The following is a 19,755-nucleotide window of genomic DNA, read 5'->3' as shown; positions in this document are numbered from 1 at the left end:
CCTATCATCTGATATTTGACTAATAATTAGCAGTTTGATTTGTTTTTCAAACAAGAACAAGACAATTTTCTTTTTTAATGTGTCAATTTACTAAAGAAACATTCATTTCACTGGATGGTGTTTTACTTTTTTTAAAATTTTCCATTATAATTATTATTGTTATTATTAACAATAATAATAATTTATTTATTTAATTTTACAGAATCTAAACTCTCCCTCCAGGTGTGAGTTAATCACAATCATGGCTTCATCACTGCTACTTTTTTAAATCTGTAATTTATATTGCTGAAAGAAAAAGCATGATTTATTTTAAACAATGCAAAGGACAACAGTCAGAAAGCCTGAAAAATCAACCTTCCAAAACGAGTAACTTTCAACAACACTCTCCCTGATCCACCAAAAACCCTTATGGATTTGTTTAGGCAGTAAGATTATTAAAATCATAGTAAAATTTTCCTAGGCTTGGAGAAGACTGTTAAGTGATGCCACAAATCCACAGGCAAATGCTTTGCTGTTATTTTCCTTATAACATTCCTCCTTAATTAGATTAAACAAACTTTAACTCCAATTTCCTAAAAGATGAAATTTAACTTGGGAATCCTTCATGTCTTTTTTGATTCAGAACTTGTGACAGCACTGGCGATGCAGGGAACGCATCAATTATGTGAAAAGCCAAAGGTCAGTTTCCTTTTGTTTTCCCTTGGAAGTCCCTGCAGAAAAAGCCAAAGGAAACCTCATCCAGAGGCTGCAGCTTTGGGACACAGCACAAGCAGCGAGGCTGAGCTTTAGGAAGCTTTACATCCGCACTCTGCTGGCTGAACCAAAATCTTCAGTGCACTGGAAAGCTTCCAGGGTTTGGGTCCTTCACAGCATTTGCAGTATCAGTACAAGGAGAAAAAGAGAAATTGGAATGAAAACTACTGAAAGATTATTTGGCCTAAAAGGAAAGACCAAGGGAACAAGATGAGTTTCACTGAGTTCTGATTTATCTGTAAGCTTCTTAAATGCCATTAGAGGATGTATTTGAATCAAATGAAAGCAAATGATTAAGATCATTATCTACCTTCTAACGGATTTTTTTAATCAGAGGAGCCAATAGCACCCCTGGCACTGATCTCCCCCCAGTGACCACACACCCTCTCCTACTTTCTATCAAAGAATGGATTTTCCTAAGCACAAATTATTTTCTTTCATTTTGAAGCAATAGGGAAAATATTTTAAGTGTATGGGTATACCAATTTCAGGTTTATCCTAACCTGCATTTACTGATATCTCGTAAAGAAAGAAATATGAGAGATAAAAAATGGTCCCAAATACCCGATTTATGGGGGAATGAGTCCACTTTATTGTAATTCTTTCATCAGAAGTGAGACACCATATCCCCATCCTTATTTATTATGTAATGCCAAACTCTGAAAAAATTTTCAGACTATTCTGTGTCATCCAGCTCAGGTATAGATGTCAGAAACAATCGTGTGTCTGTACAGAGTTCACACCAATTAATATCAAAAGTATACGTTAAAATGTAAAGACTAGTTCTCACACCACCCAAGGCTAGCCCACATGACATTTAGGTTTTACAATGATATAGTTCAGCACCAGTATTAAAAAAATTAAATTATTTCTCTCCGTTTGTGTTCACAGGCCACAGTTTGGAACATGGTTGTCATCCTGCCTGCAATTTCCTGGCAGAAAGACAAACCATGCTGAAAAATTGCCCTAGGTTGAAACCTTGATAATTTCTAGCAGAACTCAATCTGAAATTTGTCACTCTCCTCTTAGTTATAAAATGCAACATCTTAAGAAGTAATAATACATAAAAGCTCACATTTTCTAATGGTTTACAAATATTACACCATGAAGCGAATGTTTAGCATAATGACAAAATACAAATAAAAAATCTGCTTCTTTGGAAACCATTAATAAAGACCACTTCCCTTTGAAAGCAAGCTGGGTTCTTATTTTACATTTTGAGTAATAATATGCATTACAGTCTACTAAACAGCAAGTTTTGATTATGAGTTAGAAGGAAGCAAATAATACTTGAGAGACGAGAAAGTCTGAATAAATTGCCAAAAACATGAAGTGAAATGCTGTTGAGCTGGATTAGGCCACAGGATTACCCAGAGGAATGCCTGTTCTGTCAGAGCAGTGGTCAGATGTCTCTGATGCACTGAACAGAACTGGCTTTAAATAGGGCATTTCTGCTCTGCCCCTCCTGGCCAATACAGTTCTACCCAGCAGCACAGGGTTGGGTGATCTTTACTGTGGTTTTGGACACCCATAGGTACAAACATTATTAATGGTCACGTTACCCAGGCTTTTATGAAATATGATGACAGTGTGTACCTTGGTGGTTTCTGGCTACAGCAAATTCAAGTAGAATTATCTTGCATCTAAGAAATTTCATTTTTATAAGCATGCATATAAAAAAGAGTAATTAAAATTCTCCTTCCTTGCTGCCCTTGCTTGGATTCAAACATTTCGTTATTAATAGAAATTGTACGTGCAAATCCTTCCTTTAACTGATAAAGGTATGTCCTTAAGGAGAATTAAATTTTTCAAGTGGCTTATATTTCTTACCTGTATGGTAAAATGTGAGGAAAAACAAAAGCACTCCCATGAACACATTACTCAAAAAGGTGACAACTCCACAGCTTATTCCTTCTGGAACAGGGTAGACGGTCTCCACAAAGAGCTCAAAGAATATTGGTATGCTGCTGTTGAGGAATATACCCAGCAAAATGCAGGATGTGTACAGTGTAGCTATGACAGAAACAAAACCAGTTATTAATTTCATGCTGGTGTTTTTCCCCCCTATTCAGAGCTGCCAAGAATACTAATATCTGAATAACCAAAAAATGCATAATCTTATTTTTATCCTCTGTGCATCAAAAAGAACATCACACCCCACTAGCTTTAGGAAGAATGCATGCATTGATCTGTGAAAAAAAAAATCCGAAATACTGATTGATTTATTTATCTATTTATTTAAACAGAATCCATGAAGATACATTCAGTGATTTGGACTTCACTTGTAAGTAAAACAAACAACAAAATTATGAATGCAAAGCATCACCTACAGTTTGATTTACCTCTGAAACAAACAGAAAATATTGTCCTACACACAATTAGGACAGGGAGCAATTAATGCACCAAATTGGAAATGGACATGGATTAACCTTTTGACTTAGCTCTAAAGGTCAAAACTAATTTTGATTCCATTTTACAAATAAATACTAATGATCCACCAGCTATCAAGACATTAGTATTCAGCCTGAGCTGCAACGTGTTGAATCCCTTCTGGCTTCAAAAGGAAATGAAGGGCACCCAGCTCCTGACAGGAACGGGACAGATTTGATAATGCAGATTATTTGCTGCTGTACAACAAATTGTTTTTCTTGGACAAACCAACAGAAAATGGTGACATTTCTTCAGCAGCCTCAGCTATTTCATTCGACAATTTCTGCCAAATACTTCACAGTTCTTAATACAGAAGCTTAATATATCTACATTATCGTTTAATAAACATATTATAACTATTTCTGGACCAAAACAAAACAGCAACAACAAAAAAAAAACCCAAAAACGTACAAACAAAAAACCAACCAACCAAACAAACAAAAAAACAACAAAACCCCCACAAAACTTAACAAATATTTAGTATCTATTTAGAAATTTAAGTTAGTTTTTTCTTAATGCTGTCTTGGACAGAGAAGATTTCCTGACTTACAACCTCAATAACCTAAGGTTACTGACCAAGTAAAAAGAAGAAGGAAATGATCAGAAAGCTTTAAATAACCAGAAAACTCTGGAATAATTTCTGAGGTTCCCACTAAAATACTAAGAAAATCTAAAGAAAAAAATTCAGATACAAAAGTGCTATGAAGTCACAGGTAAATTATTTATAGTGTCTTTTCATAGTGAAAATATTATATGGTACAAAATCCTTAGAAATATTTTTCATATAAATATATTTATGTGTACATATTTCAGTTTAATTTTCACTCTTTTGTCTTAGAAAGGAGAGAACAGAAACAGCTCTGCTTCATCTTTTGTTAAGCACTGCTCAAGCTTTCAACTGAGAAATTGTGAAGCAGGAAATATTCAGCTCAACAAAAAATTAAAAATCAGCTTTTTAAAATATAAAAAAAATTTGAAAAGAAATAAAGGCATTAAGAAGCAGAAAGGGTATCTATCATATCCTCCATATCATGTGGTTTGTTTCCAAGGCACTAGCACATTTCTTTTTCAGCAGAGGACTTGTCTGGACAGGAGAAAGGAGGGAGAGCTGGACCTGCTTTTTTGAATATACCACAGTACTCGAAGCTGTTAAGAAAAGCAAACAAACACACACAAAACCAAACAAAACTAGCCCCCTCAAAAAAAAAAAACCATGGTAGCTTTCCTACTCTTGAATTCTCCTGTCATAAACTGCAGAATAAATCAAAGAAATTGATGCAAGATATGTCCAGGAGTTGTCAGGGAGGAAAGAAAAAACCCCATACAGTATTAGGATGTTCTTCCTAATGTGATTCTCTAGCTAACACTGAAGACCTGATTCCCTAGTTAAAAGATCCATAGATTTTTGCTGCAAGTGCTCACCAGTATTTAAAGTTTCATGAGCCACTCTTTGAACTCCCATTTACCTCAAACACTGCTACATATTGCTCTAACTCTAACTGCTGTCTGGTGTAGCCAGAATATCACACTAGTGGTTAGAAGTTTTTGGATTGGCTTGAGAGACCAACACATAAATCAGATGGACTTGTAACTTCTAGACAACATTTTTAGAACTTCCCCAAAGAAGAGAAGGTAATTACAGCTGTAATTCTGTATCAGAAACTCAAACAGTGGAAATAGCTGAGAAGCTGCTGAAAGCCACAACAGCACCACTGAAAGTGGAGCAGTGAACAGTGTCAGAAGCAACACCTCTGCAAGAGGGTTAAAACATCTTGGGAAATCATATCTCTGGACAGAGACAATGTCTAGACATATAATTTCCAGAAACTCAGAGTCACTGAGATGAAGGCAAAAATTAGCAGCCATTTAAAGACTTCAGATTTTGTTTAACACAGTAGGTGCCAAGGTTTCCATAAATGAGCAGAAGCCTTCAAACTAGATTTGCTAGTTGAATTACATCATTGCTCTCCACTCACTAAAAGGTATTAAGATGACCAGACCCCAAGTGAACAAGGGCAGTAACTCTGTACCTCTGTACCCCCCATTTCCTTGTCACGACACTCACACAAACACAGCCACTGACACACACCTCGCATTTCCACACTGAGATGAGCAAAGCAGCTTTTGCATCACCTTTTGGCTGCCCCAAAGTATTGCCTGCCTTGTGTGGGCACACCAAGAACTGACAGCTGAATACCAGTGACAGCACCTCAGCTGAGATCACAGGTGAAACACTGAGATCACTGATAAAACAAGGTCTGTGTAGAGGTACAGGTACACACATCTTTGGAATTAATAAGCAGAAATGCCACAGCAAAAGGACAGACAGAAATATAGCACCCAGCAGATGCCAATTTAAGTTCTAACATCTAATGGAAATGATAGCTCTCAACTGGGAAACCACAAAAACAAGCTCTGAAAATGAGAGAGATGTCCACATCTGAAAGCCTTCTTTAAATGGTATATATTGTAGTCATGGGAAACTGCTTTTTATTTCATGCATCTGTAAATCACCCAGGGTTATCCTGAGTGCTATACAAATAAGCTTTTCCCAGTAACTTGGCAACTGAGTCACAAATCCAACTGGTCAACTAGACACGAACTCAAATATAAGATATGCAGTTTTAGAAAAATAAGTAGTAGAAACAAGTAAAATCAGAGTTCAGTAGTGGATTTTGTTTTTCATTTCTCACACTAAATAGTGTATCTCATATTCCAGCTCGTGGGTGACAGGATATTAGGGAGATACCACCTATTAACAGGCACCATTTGCTTTCCATCACAGAGACCTTGTGCTGAACGAACACAGACAATTACCATGATTTTTTACTGCAGAAGAACAGCTGCTGAAGTTACAGCAAATGTTCTTTCAATTAAGACAATCTTAATGACAGTCATTGGAAATGAATATAAGGATCTGAAAGCACTAACAAAAACAACAAAAAAAGAGAGATGATTCACCAAGAAGCTAACATTATGTCCTAAATAATAACAACTTAGATAAGCATACAGTGGAGAAGGGTGCCGCGCTACTACAATAAAAAAAAAAAGTATCACTTTTTCTTAGGAAAAGGAATTAACTAATTGCTCGTGAAGTTATGTGCAAAGTTGTATATCCAAGACAATGGCAGTTATGGACATCAACAATGGAACTGGACTGGGTTTCATAGAACATGACATTAACTGAAACAGCTTAAAATATGTTTGCGTGCATTAAGCAGCTTTTTCTCAGGTTGACCGCTCCAAAAAGATCAGCAAAGGCAAAAAACCCATCCAAAGCACAGCTGTTTCAGAGAACTGGCCAGGATTTGCTGCAGCAGGAGGCTCAAGCCATGTTTCATCACGTCATGTTCATGCTTGAGGTATGAGGTAACCCTTACTATTCCCTCAGCACTCATTCTGCTGGCCAGGAAGGAAGCAAGGAATAAAATGTGCCTTGATAACAGCACTAGAGATGTTACCAGTGAAACGACTTGGGACTGATGGTGATACAGTGGCTTAGTAGAAAGAGGAGAAAAATTGGCAAGAAGGAAGGTTCCTGACTGGCTTATCTCCTACAGGCCTTCAGCTACTGGATGGCAAATACATGCCTGCATCCCAGAAAAAGATTTTCTCTTCTTCCAGCCACAAGCTGGGAAAAGCTTTCTACTAATTTAAAAAAAGAAGGGGGGGAGGGGGGGGAGGGAAGTTAGGAATTCAAACAGGGAAGTGATTTCAATGACAGCCTTCACTTGGTGTCCTCAGATGAGCTTGCAATGCAGCAGAAGGAGATTCAACTATCCCTGACATACAAACAATTTCCCAGAATTTTCCAGGACGTTCTGCAACATGTTTAGCAATTTACTCTTAAATTATACCATCACTAAATGTATAACTACAGAACCTAATCCAAACCCAAATGAAATTAATGGAAGGACCTCAACTGATGTGATGAGTTCTTATCAACCATTGGCATATGTATCTTGGCTGACTTTTAACAAAGAATATGAAATATTACCATTTTAAAAAAAGTTTTCAGATAAAATTGCACAGGAAATGCTGTATCAAGTGCAAGCAAGTGGTACAGTATCTCCTTCCAAAGTCCTCTGCCAGAATCTCTTGAACTCTGCACATTTTGTAACAGCTCTCTCCTGAGACACTCTCAGCCAAAACTCACACAAATTTTATATAGATAAACAGGAGAGTAAATACAATGGAATATATTCTCTTGGGAGCAGCATACAATTTAAAGCAAAACATATGGAGATCTAGGGCACTTTGTTATTGCCCATTATAACTGTATCCCAAACATCAAAGTGAAAGGATAATGCATCATATGAATGCAGGCTTTGTTGACTTTAGTGCTTCAGTATCCCCATGACCAATTTGAACAATTCAAGTTAGTTCCAGCCAAAATCTAAAGTCCATTAAAGTAGAATGAAACCTCCCTATAATCTAACTCTTGCTACTGGCTGTGGTAAGAAAAGTCATGGAAGAAGTAACCTTTAATTTTTCCATGAGAAATGTGACTCCCTTAAGGTAAGACAGTAAATTTTACCGTAATTCACTTATGGGAATGAAAAAACACAATAGAAGAAAGATGTCTCTGTAGACTACATTTATAACATCAATATGTTTCACTGCCTGGATTTCCATTTCAGCATGCACTGATCAAATTGCTATCTCATGATATAGTTTTGAAAGTAACCAAAAATCTGATCAAATTCGATTTGGTCTACATTCTTCTCATGAGAAAAGCAAGTGGAATTTGCTTTGAAAGCAGAGCATTCAGTTTGGAGAACTAAGAAGTGAAAAAATTACCGAGTAAGCCTCAAGAAATGAAAGACGAGAGGGCTGGAAATGACACAATATCTGAGGTTTGCTATCAATGGATATTTCAAGTGCCCAGATTCATAGATATTCATCCCCGAAATGCTCTTCCCAAATTTCAAGCACTGTATACTATTGAACACTGTTTTTTAACAGACAATAACCCCCTAAATTAGTTCTTCTTTAAGTACTTTTCTATCTGTGAAGTTAAAGAAGCTGTCAGCAAAACAAAGGTCATTATTCCCATCTTATGAGTGGGAAAAGCACAGCAGGAGCCAGGGTAATGATTTGCCCACAGCCCTAAGTAGGTTAATGTTTTCAGGCCACTGTTTTATCCTCTGGGTCCCCCTGCCATACACACTTACCAAACACATATTGTTTACAGTAAAGAAATTAAACAAATAATAAACCAATCACTATTACATTATTAACACCTCTCTTTTTCTGTGCTTCGTAGATGAGGACAGAGAGACACAGGTGTTTATAATGTTCAATCTGCTGAACCTGAAAACAGAAGAGTGGGCTGCTTAACCTAAATATAGTCATCCACTTAGGGAATTGCCACTGTATTCAGTGTCTAGTGCCATGCAGCACTAGAAAAGATTTTGTAAAGCAAACTTCTGCTGAATGTGCTCATAAATATTAGAATATTCTTGATATGCTACACTGAAAACATTCAATCTGAGCTGTGAGCAACTAGTGTTGCATATCAATTTTTGGAAAATGCTAGTATTTGTATCCAGAGATCCTACCAGCAATACAAAGTGGCAAGATACTGAAACTGTCAATACAATGCCTTACACAATTATTTTGGGTCGAAGTATCCCATTGTACATAAATTCACATAATGAAGTTCAGTACAAAGCAAACTAACAATGAACTTGGCAAAGAGAAACAGATCAGCAGCTGCACTGGGAATTCAATGGAGAAAACTATTTTAATGCTTGATGTGTACATAAAATTGTCTTTGAAACCGAAATGCAAATAATATACATTAAAATTAAAATTTCTTAGAATAAAATTCAGGCTCGCTTAAAATATAAACCAATTTCAGAATCAAGGTTTTTGGAGAGCTGTGATTAGCTGATGAGAGGTATTTCAGACAGATGATATAGTAGCTGGCATTGTATCATTATTACCTTGCTTTCTTTTTTCTCCACACTGGGTGCTATAGTTCATATATACATCTCTGAATACACTTTTTATAAAGTCATTTAGTGTTACATTAAGAAGTCAGCAAATGACACAAAACTTGTCCCCCTCCATGGGAGGAGGAAAAATGGAGTGTATTATGCAAATACAAAGCAGTGCAGGCATTACTCAACACAAACAATGCTAAACAGTATAATTTAAAACCACAAATGCAGTCATTGATTTTTAATATCTGCATTAAAGGTCTCCATTCTAAGTAATTACATTTTGTAGGAAATCTCTTTAAATGATGTTGTGCCTATTTAAAAGGAATTAGGAGAATATTATACAAACAAGGTGAGGAAAATATATTTTGCTGTGACTGTTTTTTACCTTCCCTCCCCAATATTTAAACCAGACATTACTAAAACTCCTACAAAGAACACCAAATAAAAGAGGGGTTTGGTTTGCTTGTATTTTAAAAAAAATATTTAGAGATTTTTTTCCTTTTAGGGTGAATAATTGGCCAAACTCATCTTTTATATGCTTCCATAAAAACACACCCACCTACTGCTTGCTCTGAGCCCAGGTGGGAGACAAACAGAGGGTTTTCAGAAGTGGGAGATGAACATATGTCACCCAATATCCACATGCTAAAGGAAAAGACTGGTTTTGGACCTGAGGACATCACTGTCAGGGTCTGCCTATAGATGCAAACTTCATTCATGAATCAAGCAGGTGAGATACAGCAGCTGATGATGTTGCCTAATCAGCCTTCATCTCTGTGGTGAAGCCTGCCTTAACACCGGGGCCAGTACAAGGGCTCCCATAAGGCTTTTTGTCTCCTCTCCAGAATGTGTCCTGTCCTGTGGAAAAGCTGCCTTTTCACTGTACCAGCAATCCTTCAGATCACGTGGGTATTTCAGCAGTTCTCAGGTATTGCTGAAGATGGCAACACTTGTGGCTTTGTAAGGCAAAGCCTGACTTGCTCAAGAGAACAACACTGGAGGCAGGCCAAGAGAGGAGGGGGAAGTCCCTCCCAAAATGGGAGCTACATGGTAGGAAGGGAAAACCTTTTTGGAAGATCAGATGTACACCCCCACAAGTTTCCATGCCAGTTTTGAACCCTGCTTGCTCTGCCTCAGCACTTGAATAGGGCTGAAGGTGTGGACTGAGATCCATTGCTGGCTCTGTAGCTCTGCCAAGCCCAACACTCGTGCTCTTTGCCACAGGACAAGAGGAAGTGGAGGAGCCTATGAACCTTCTGGCAACATCAAAGCTTGCCTTCAATAACACAAAGCCTGCTTTGCAGCAGGTGTCCAGTGCTGCCTGCCAAGTGGCTCTGGAATACAAAGTATTTTATGGACCTTTTCTGGAAAAAAAAAGAAAATAAGAGAAAGAGGAAAAAAGAGAACACTAGAAGAAAAGAAAAAAAAGTTTTTAAAAAGATGAATGGAGGAAAAGCTCCACAATGATGTCTGCTTTTGTTCTGCACATCTTCCATTTCTACAAAAAACACAGAGAATAACTACTGACAGTGACAGTCCACTGTCAACACTTGTCCACTGATATGCAGAGTGACTTCCACCTTTACCAGCTACCACTAATCACTTCTAAAAGCTGCCAGCCCACAGCCTGCATTTGACCTCCTAGATTTGTACTCTGATACACTCTACATCTCAAACTTTTAATTAAAAGGAGAAGAAAAAAAGGAAGTTCATCCAAATCAATTCAAATGTACCATTTCTCCCAATTACTGTGAATGCAGAGGTCATCATCGTGTTGCATCGTTACATTGAGGAATAATCTAGCATGAAGTCCTATAAATTAGCTTAAATAGCTTGTGTGTTTTCATCCATAACAGCATATTTCATAAAGATATAGCACTGCTCTTCTGTGTACAAGGAACTAAATTGAACAGGCACGTTACATCTGTTTTGAAAGAACTTTAGTGAGAAAAGCCTGATACGAACCTTCCCCCACCGCATATCTATGAAATTTAAACAGAAGAAAAAAGACACCTTATTTTCTGGCTGCACATTAGACTCTGATGCTTTAGATTGCCTTTTTTTTGAGGAATGCACCACATTCCTGGCACTTCTATTCAAAACAAGCTTGTGTTTTAAAGAGTTCAGTATTTACAGTGACATATATAAGAAAAGCACTGACAGAAATCTCTGATTTATAAATTACAACTTAATCTAAGGAATCATCCATTTTAAGATAAATGGTAATTGCATGAAAAGTACAACCCAATCCCTGTATTTGAGTCACGGGATGCTAGTTTAGGACACTATATATCAAACCTCAAATACCCTACCCACTTTTATGTCCTGACAGTGGATCACCTTTCCAAAAAAATCAGCACAATGCACCTATATGCTATAAACAAATAAGAATTCTTATAGAACCTATGTCACATGCCAAATTCTTTACCAAAAAAACCAATAAAATAAAATCAGAGAGAGCTCCATCAGTATTGTTTTGGAACACTGGCGAGTATGTACATAATGACTTTCCCCTCTTGAAACGTCTCTGCTTCATTCTTATGCATAGACTTGAAGGGTCATTTATGTGTTTGGCTTGTTGCATCAATTCAGAGGATAGCGTTACTGTAAAAATTTACATTACTGCAGGCTTGTAGTGATGAAGCAGGCAAGTACGAGAAAAAAGCTTTTATTGCTTTTATTTTAGATCTGATGGAAATGTGTAGTCATTTAGTCTGACAACAGCCATCATGAAATTTGATTTGCTTATTGATTAAATTATGTTTTATTTAAGCAGAATTTTTGAAAGCATTGAAATTTCAAGATAAAGCACAAATTTGACCTATCTATCCAGATGGTGTTGCTCCTGAATTGATCATGTATTTCAATTTGCTGTACCCACTTTAGTTTATAGTTGTGACATTTGCAGTGCACCAAGGACACGTACTGAAACTCAAACTTCATTTGAGTAAAACACTACTCTATATACTACTTTACCCACCAAACTCTTTTATTAAAAATGGGCAAAAAAAGTTTTCATTTCTCCTAGAATGCAAAAATTGCTTGTGACAGAGATGGCACTTTATTTAAAATGGATTTATAGGATTCTTTACTAAATAAATGTATTTTGAATCTTGATAGCTTAGGTTTTACTGTAACTTGCTGCTCTGTTGAAGGTCTTGGAATCACAGGTGGATCATATTGCTGCAGATAATAAGGTGAAGGACAGATTTTTAAGAAGAAAGCAGTGCTAGCTTTCAACTAAAGGTACAGCTCGCTTGCAGCCCAACTAGACCTCTGAGCTTTTCCCCCCACTGCTGCCAACAGCTTTTTTTTCTGTCTTTTTGAGGCACAGGCTGAGTTAATTTTGGGCTGGAAGAGTTCCCTGAACCTGCATGCAGGTGCAAAAAAAGAGGACAGCACTGTGCAGGGACAGATTTAGATGGCTGAAAACACTATGGGTCACCTTGGTTTGAAATGCACCACTTGTTTCCAATAACTAATGTAAGTTTCAAACCCCGAAATTCCCAGACATGTCACTGTTTCTTATATGCAACACTGCTCTCATTCATCTGATTTTTCTTGATTTACTTGTCACTTCGGTTATTCCAAAGGACTCAAAAGAGGAAAACACTTAGTCCCCAAATCACATTCAAATGTGTATTCAGAGTTCTTGGTATTGGGTTTTTCAAGTTTTTAATCTTTTTATTAAGTTATTCAAAGCCAGTGAAGATATTTCAGGTTCAACAGACTTTCTAAACAATTTTTTGTCTTAGTAAAACTACTGTATTACTAAAGATACTAAACCAGGTTATAAGATAGTAAAGACTGCAAATATTTGCCTGCAATATCAGTTATAAAGAATAGGAATTAAAATAATTGTCAATACCTGTAGTTAAAGGCAGATGAGTGACAGTAGTTAGACAGGTGAGAGTGAACCAGGTTGATGCTAATGTTGCTCCAGATAAAAGCAGCAGCAGTATAAACTTCAGCATGCCCCTGATAAAATCTGCAAATCTAAAATAAAAGCACACATCAGAGCAGTACAAATGCTGATTTTCATATTATTTAAATGTGATACCTGACAATTAATTCAGTATAGTCTCATTAAACATTCTGGGGAATATAAAAACAATTTAAAAGTAATTTCTCATTTTCAAAAATAGAAAAAAGGTATTTTTATAGAATGGTGATATTTCTAGCTGTCAAGCTGAAGAGTCATGGATTTTTTAGCTGTCACGAAGTAACAACCAAACCAGAACAATTCTCAAGTAATTCTCAATTGCATCAAATGAAAACACTGGAGGAAAGTTTTTTTTTCTTCTGCATTTGTTGGACACAGTATCTCACCAGTACTTCCATCGCTGTTTTGTCAGCATTTGCCAGTCTCCCTTGGCAGACACAGAGCTCCATTAGCATATGAGGAGGCTGCCGAGTTTCATTCAAGACACAGTTAAGTGTCAAGATTTATTCCTGTGGGAAATGGAAAAACTCCAAAAAATTCCGAAGGATCCGTAGCTGAAGATGACAAGGAACAGCTTCTGAACCCTTGAATGCACTGGTGATGAAGCTCATGGTGGCTTAGGCAAGGAAGGAACTCTTTACACAGGGGGTCACTCTGCCAGTGGCTGTTTTGGGTTGAAAAGTTCCAGAAACCACAAGCTTGGTGCTGCTCCTCTTTCACACAGACCCTGCTGACAGACTGGGGGAGGACAGCCCCACAAGTCCTTGGGCAGTCTGGCTGTTATATAGAGGGAATGATGATCTTTATACCACCTGATGGAGCAATTGCTTTTTTCACCTTTGTTTTCCCTTTTTCTTTCAAGGAGACAGAATGCTTTTGAGCAGTGCTCTTGTGGCACAATCATCAGTGCAACTGCTATTTTCAAAGGGGTTGTCAACCTAACTACTGGGAAAGATATATTAGAAAAGGCAATTTATTCATGAGTAATTTTCTATAATCTCCTGCTTAGGAGATGTGATTTTGGGATGGACAGGTTAGACATGTATTTCTAAAGAATTATCTTCTGCCCCCACAGGCTCCTACCTTGATTAGGCTAATGGCAGCATAATCCACCTAGTTTGGTCCATGATGAAATTTTTCTGTCCATCAGCTGTCTTCTCTGCCCTGACAAAGATCACTCTATAGGCAGACACCTTACAGCTTACTTGATAAAACAGGAAATGCTATCAACATTTTGAGAGCCTCCAAATATACTGTAAGAGACATAGGAGTAATGCAGTCAAACACTCTCTGCTCCCCCAAACCAACTTCTTTCCTTGTATTTTGATTCTCCCCATGCCTGAATTCCACAGTGAATTTAGCAGTGAGTAATTCAATAAGCAGTACTGGGAGATCAATGCTGCATATAATCTGAGAAGTTTATGACTGCAGTGTTCAAGTGGCTTATGCATTCATCTCCAATAGCCAGAGGTCAGCTATTACTGGTGGATTTTTTTTCTGACAACCCAATCGAGGAGTCAGGATTGCCTCACTGGTTTGCCAGTTTAATTATTCTTTGGGATCACTAGGGTCAAAATCAGCAATTTTAAAAGCTTTGCAGAAGCATCTCAAAATTTAAACTTGCAGCTTATTCCACAGAGACTCCTGCCTTGCCTGCTGGCAAACAGCATCACTGTCCTTACAGGCAAGGGCAAGTGACATAGATCCTGTCCAATGAAACAATGTGAGAAATATCAGCTTTCTGAGAGGGACATTCAGAGACTACAGGTCTGGGGGTGATCTCTAGGGGATCCTCGGTCTCTATCCCACCACCAGGGAGGGATATGTGGGGATGGGAGGCTGATATGCATCTAAGCCATGACAGCTAAGTGGAGAAAATACCTACCTTTACCAAGCAGCTGAAACTCTTCCTGACACAAAGATCCTAGTTTGGGTAGCAGTGTCTCCAAAGAGCTCTCAGATATCACAGAACTCCAAAAGGGTCAAATATACCCCAAAGTAAAGGTTTATTCAGCTATTGGATTCAGCCAGCAATAGAAATAATAGAAAAAAATTACATAATAACCGAGCCTGAACTTGGTAATTGAAGGACTTCTGTTTCTTGTCTGGTTACAGGAGAATAAAGAAGACTGTAAATCTAGTCTACTCTTTTCAATCAAAAAATACGAGCAATTACTTTTATCCTCAGGACCTGTACCTGATTTCAAACCTTTGTTCTGTATAAATCCTTCTTCATCATCTAGCATGTAAGGGATTGTCTGCAGCTGCTAAAAAAGTAGGCACAACAGGAGAGAAGGTGTGTAGTTTGCCAGACACAGACCTCTGAGCCTACTGCTGGTAACAGTCTCCAGACTCCCAGCAGATCCAGCCCCAGGCTGTATCCTACAGTTAAAATCACAAACCCACACTGCTGACAACACTGTCTGTTGCTAAGGAAATTATCACCATGCCATAAAGTTTCAGCATTTTGACTACACTGCAGGTTAGAAGCAGGAACTGAAACTGAGCTGCAGAGGACAAAACCTCAGAAGTATCTATGATCCTTGGCAAATGTGGGGAAAAAAAAATTTAAAAATCTGAGAAAAGGGAATAGATTTATGTTTCCATGCAATTATATGAATGCTGCTCTTTGACACTGCTTTTCTTCAAACTAGTAGCATTTGAAAGCTGCCAGCAAAGGGTACAGCACCTACCAGCTGCCCAAAATAGGCCAGGCTTTTCAATTATAAAAATGCATCAAACACATTAGCTAAACATGTAAGTTCATGGCTATCAGGACAGCAGTGGGTGGAGAGTAGAAGGATTTATGTATAATGCTGAGGAAAACTTGCACTGTTTTGAAAATGAGAGAGATAAACAAATTTCCAAACTGGGCATTACTTTAAATACAGATGATTTAACTCCTACTGTGATGTACAAGACCTAATGCTCCAGGGCAAGGCTCAGGTTGTTAAGAATTCTAAATTACAGAACTTCCATTGATAAAAATGGAAGGACCAAATTCCTAAGATGCACCAATTTTGCTTTGACAAAATAGCAGAAGAAAAAAGAGGGAAAAAACCCACCCCAAAACTAACAGCTTCTTGAGAGGTGGTTAAGGGAGAGAGAGCTGCTTGCTTGGCAAATCACAGTTCTGACACTGAAATATATCAACTTGTCAGCTTTGACAAGAATCATTACTTAATTTTCCTAATTACAACTTTCAGCAGATTACAGTCAGACTCGTCATTGATTCAACCCTACACAGATAAATGCTGAATAGGCCTAGGAGGGAGAGTCATCCATCAGAAGTGACAAATCACCTCCTCCCTCTCTTTCTGTATGCAAACCCTCCCATCTGAACTGTGCATTGCTCAAGTCAGAAAGATATATCTGGGGAGAGACAGTTGGTATTTCTTAAATTTACTAAATGCTAGAAAATACAGGTATTCAACAAGGTTTGAAATCAGTTTTGAAGTAGTTGAAGGGACTGCCAGCATTTCCTAAAACTTAACCCAGGCAATCTATTAAATAAATTAATCTACCATAAAGACTGAGGTTTGCATGTTGGCATAGAGTCTGCAGATTCTCTCCTAATAAAGCTAAGTGAGCTTCTAAGCTCTACTACTGAACTGTTGCAAATATACTAGAGATTAATTCATGATGAAAAATATTAAACTGGCAGTCTACCTGCTACAACATGCAATCTATGGCATCTGTGTAATTTACTGCAGTTGCTTTTAAACACCTATTCTCTTACAGAGAAAACACTGTATCTGAGATTGGCTAATCAAAAGCAACTCTTTTTAGAGGAAATCAGGGCATGAACTTTGTTTGGCTAGATGCAGTCCTTTGGCCTGCATCTGGAGTGGATGGGAGAGAAGAGCTTATTTCTTTTCCCTAGGTCAGGAGTTTTTTCCTCTCCCTGTTGCAGTTGCTAGGCAGCCTGCAAAATGTCAGGATATGAAACCTCACATTTCTTTATGCATTGTGTACTCTGATGAAGCACAGCAACTGAAAAAATAGAGTTTCAAAAACAAAGAAAAGAGAGTCCTAAAAAGATCACTCTCTCCATCAGAATACCACGACAATGCAACAGTTGCAGATATTGGAATATGTAGTAAAGTCACTGCAGAACTGGAGTCCAAAGAGTGCACACAGAGAAGCCAGGACAATACTCAGGTATCTCAAAGTAAGGGGAACATGTGATAACTCTTCCTCCATCCCACCATCCCTTTTCCTAAAGAGGAACTCAATGGAGAAGAAGTAGCAGCCTTTTGGAAGGGCAATCCATTTCCTGCTGTTCCACTCACCGTGTCATCAGCATTCACAATGGCCACAGACAGCTGTGTCTGATTTATAAAAAGCATACATATACCCATACTGTAGCCCATAGGCCACAGGAGAAAATAGTTAGGCTATGCAGGGATCCAGGAACCTGCCCAAAATAGGCCCAGACTAATTTCTCTGTGGAGGAACATAATGTTATTGTGGGTAGGCTGCCTGTGTTACATTCCCTATATCCCTTTGGGAGTCAGTATGCCCAAAAGTGTTAATGGAAGGAGACAGACAATAATTTCTTCAATGCTTTCCAAATGTGCTACAATGAGGTTCTCCCTCATACCAGGCAGCTGAATTCATCAGAGCTGTCTTTAAAAGCAGCATACAGGATGCCATTGTCAGGAACAAGAATCTCACTTCCAAATGCAGGTATATGCATGTGGAGTTCTCAATCCTCAGCAACCACTAACATGGTACAAATTATTGCTTTACCAGAAACACATTATAACTCCAAAAGGAATTTTCCATTTTTAAGTTTCTGAAGAAGAGAGAAAGTTAAGTTCTGCTCTTGTTAAGAGGATAAACTAAATGACAATCACAGTTGAAGAAACAGAGAAGGACCTGTAATTATTCCTACCTTGCCATTGCTATGCCAACAACACAACCTCCAACTATAGACCAAAATCCAATCCAGCCTGCATCCACCTGACAGGGAAAAAAAACAAAACAAAACATAGAGAAATATGCTAAAGCTGAGAAAATAAGATTATGTTACTTTCAAAACAAATGTTGTGCAGGAGCTCCAAACTGCTAACAACAGCTCTCTACTATTATCTGAAGTGCAAGTCTTTTCCTAGGAAAGGAAATAAATTCACCACAAGAAAGTATGACTAAGTAGTCTATGCCCTAAATGTGACCTCTCTTTATGGAATCTGAGTAATGTCCTCTGTTTTTTATAATACTCTATCGAAAGCTTAGAAATCATCTTCTCCCCACTTCATCTTTTCCACCAGGCATACATTATTTTCTTCCACTAGAGATGCAGCAGCCAACAATACTCCCATTTGTTTACCTACTTCTTCCTTCTTGCCGAAAGGTGTGTACAGTTCTGAAAACACTCACCACGGATGAAGAGTCAGCAGGAAGAATTGTGATAGCGTGGGATGCCAAAGCTACAGCTCATTTTGTTTTAAATTTCAGGGAGTAAAGTGGTCCATATGTATTAATAGCATGTTAAACATAAAAACCTGATAAAACTGCATGCTACTGCAAAATAAAAACATGCCACTTACAAAATAGCTGCTGATTATCAGTCAGGAGATACTTACCTGGCTTACATGAATGGGTGTTAATATCAAATCCAGAACACCAGACCAGCCAGAGAAAACACCCAGTGGTATCGCATAGGCTAAAGCAATCATCAAGAATCGGAAATTGCTGTGAAGATAAAACATTGCCATTAGCTTCAGCTTATATTAAAAATTGCACCAAGATCAGCCAGAAGAGCAAATCACATCCTAGAATCTATATACTGCCCATCAAGAAAAACAGCAAAGGTCTGAAGGCGGAGTGAGCTAGGGAAAACAAGAAAGATATCCAGCCATGTCACTGGATTTCTAGTTGCTGATATGTTACTACCTTAGCGCTGTGATAATAGAAAAAGCCAGTCTCTCCACATAGTTCAAATATTTCTGTAACATGCTGGGCTCATATGTTTCTCATTTCTGCAAGCAATTCTTCCATGTATTGGCATGGGCAACCTAATTAGCCTAAGTGTATGTTAGGAATAATAAGCACTAATTTAAAAGATTATAAGCTTATTTCAAAAATAAAACCAGAGATTGAGTCCTCTTGGACTGTACTTAAAAAATGAAATTTAAAAACCCCAAACCTGTTTTAATTCTCTTTATTTGGTGAAAGGCAAGGAAAGCTCTGGAAATGAGGCAGATACAGTTGCAAGAGTGGAAAATTTTGAAAATTTGAACTGGCAAAAAACAGAGACAGATATAATACTCTACTCTAAATAATCAATACGTTTGCTTTTCCCCCCAGTTATCCAACCTTTAGTATTCAGTGAAGGTGAAACAGCCAAAGCTGTATCATCATCTTCAATGTATAGAGCTGAACAGGAATTTAACCAATAATTTCCCCCACTCACCATAACTGAAAGCAAATGTGAAATCCTTGCTAAGAGACATCCAAGTTTTCTTCAAAAATGTTTCAAATGGGAAAGAAAACATACTTTGCAATCTGAAACAGTGATATTTTAAACTGAAGAGATTTTACGGTGATTCCAAGGTCAGTTATTCCATGGGATATCTGTGTAACCCCAAACGTGGCTCCCTCCAGTCTCAAACAATTTACATAAAATTGATCCTGATCAGTACCAGCTCCTTGGCAAGCAGTGGAAATTTGATAGCA

At 37.8% G+C, this 19,755-nt stretch overlaps 1 protein-coding gene across 1 annotated transcript in view; it reads right to left on the bottom strand.

Annotated features, from left to right (window-relative positions):
* Positions 1–19,755, bottom strand: part of SLC49A4 (solute carrier family 49 member 4) — a 70,661-nt gene that overhangs the window by 8,176 nt on the left and 42,730 nt on the right. The window contains exons 5-8 of the mRNA XM_014871839.2: positions 18,663–18,771; positions 17,972–18,039; positions 13,000–13,127; positions 2,584–2,766 (exon numbers count right to left, since the gene is read on the bottom strand). Of these exons, the coding sequence (XP_014727325.2) occupies positions 2,584–2,766; positions 13,000–13,127; positions 17,972–18,039; positions 18,663–18,771 (488 nt within the window). The remainder of the gene's footprint in view (positions 1–2,583; positions 2,767–12,999; positions 13,128–17,971; positions 18,040–18,662; positions 18,772–19,755) is intronic.

The sequence above is a fragment of the Sturnus vulgaris genome, chromosome 7 (assembly GCF_052056855.1).
Source record: "Sturnus vulgaris isolate bStuVul1 chromosome 7, bStuVul1.hap1, whole genome shotgun sequence".
NCBI classification, from domain to species: domain Eukaryota; kingdom Metazoa; phylum Chordata; class Aves; order Passeriformes; family Sturnidae; genus Sturnus; species Sturnus vulgaris.
This window is presented reverse-complemented; position numbering and strand designations above follow the sequence as displayed.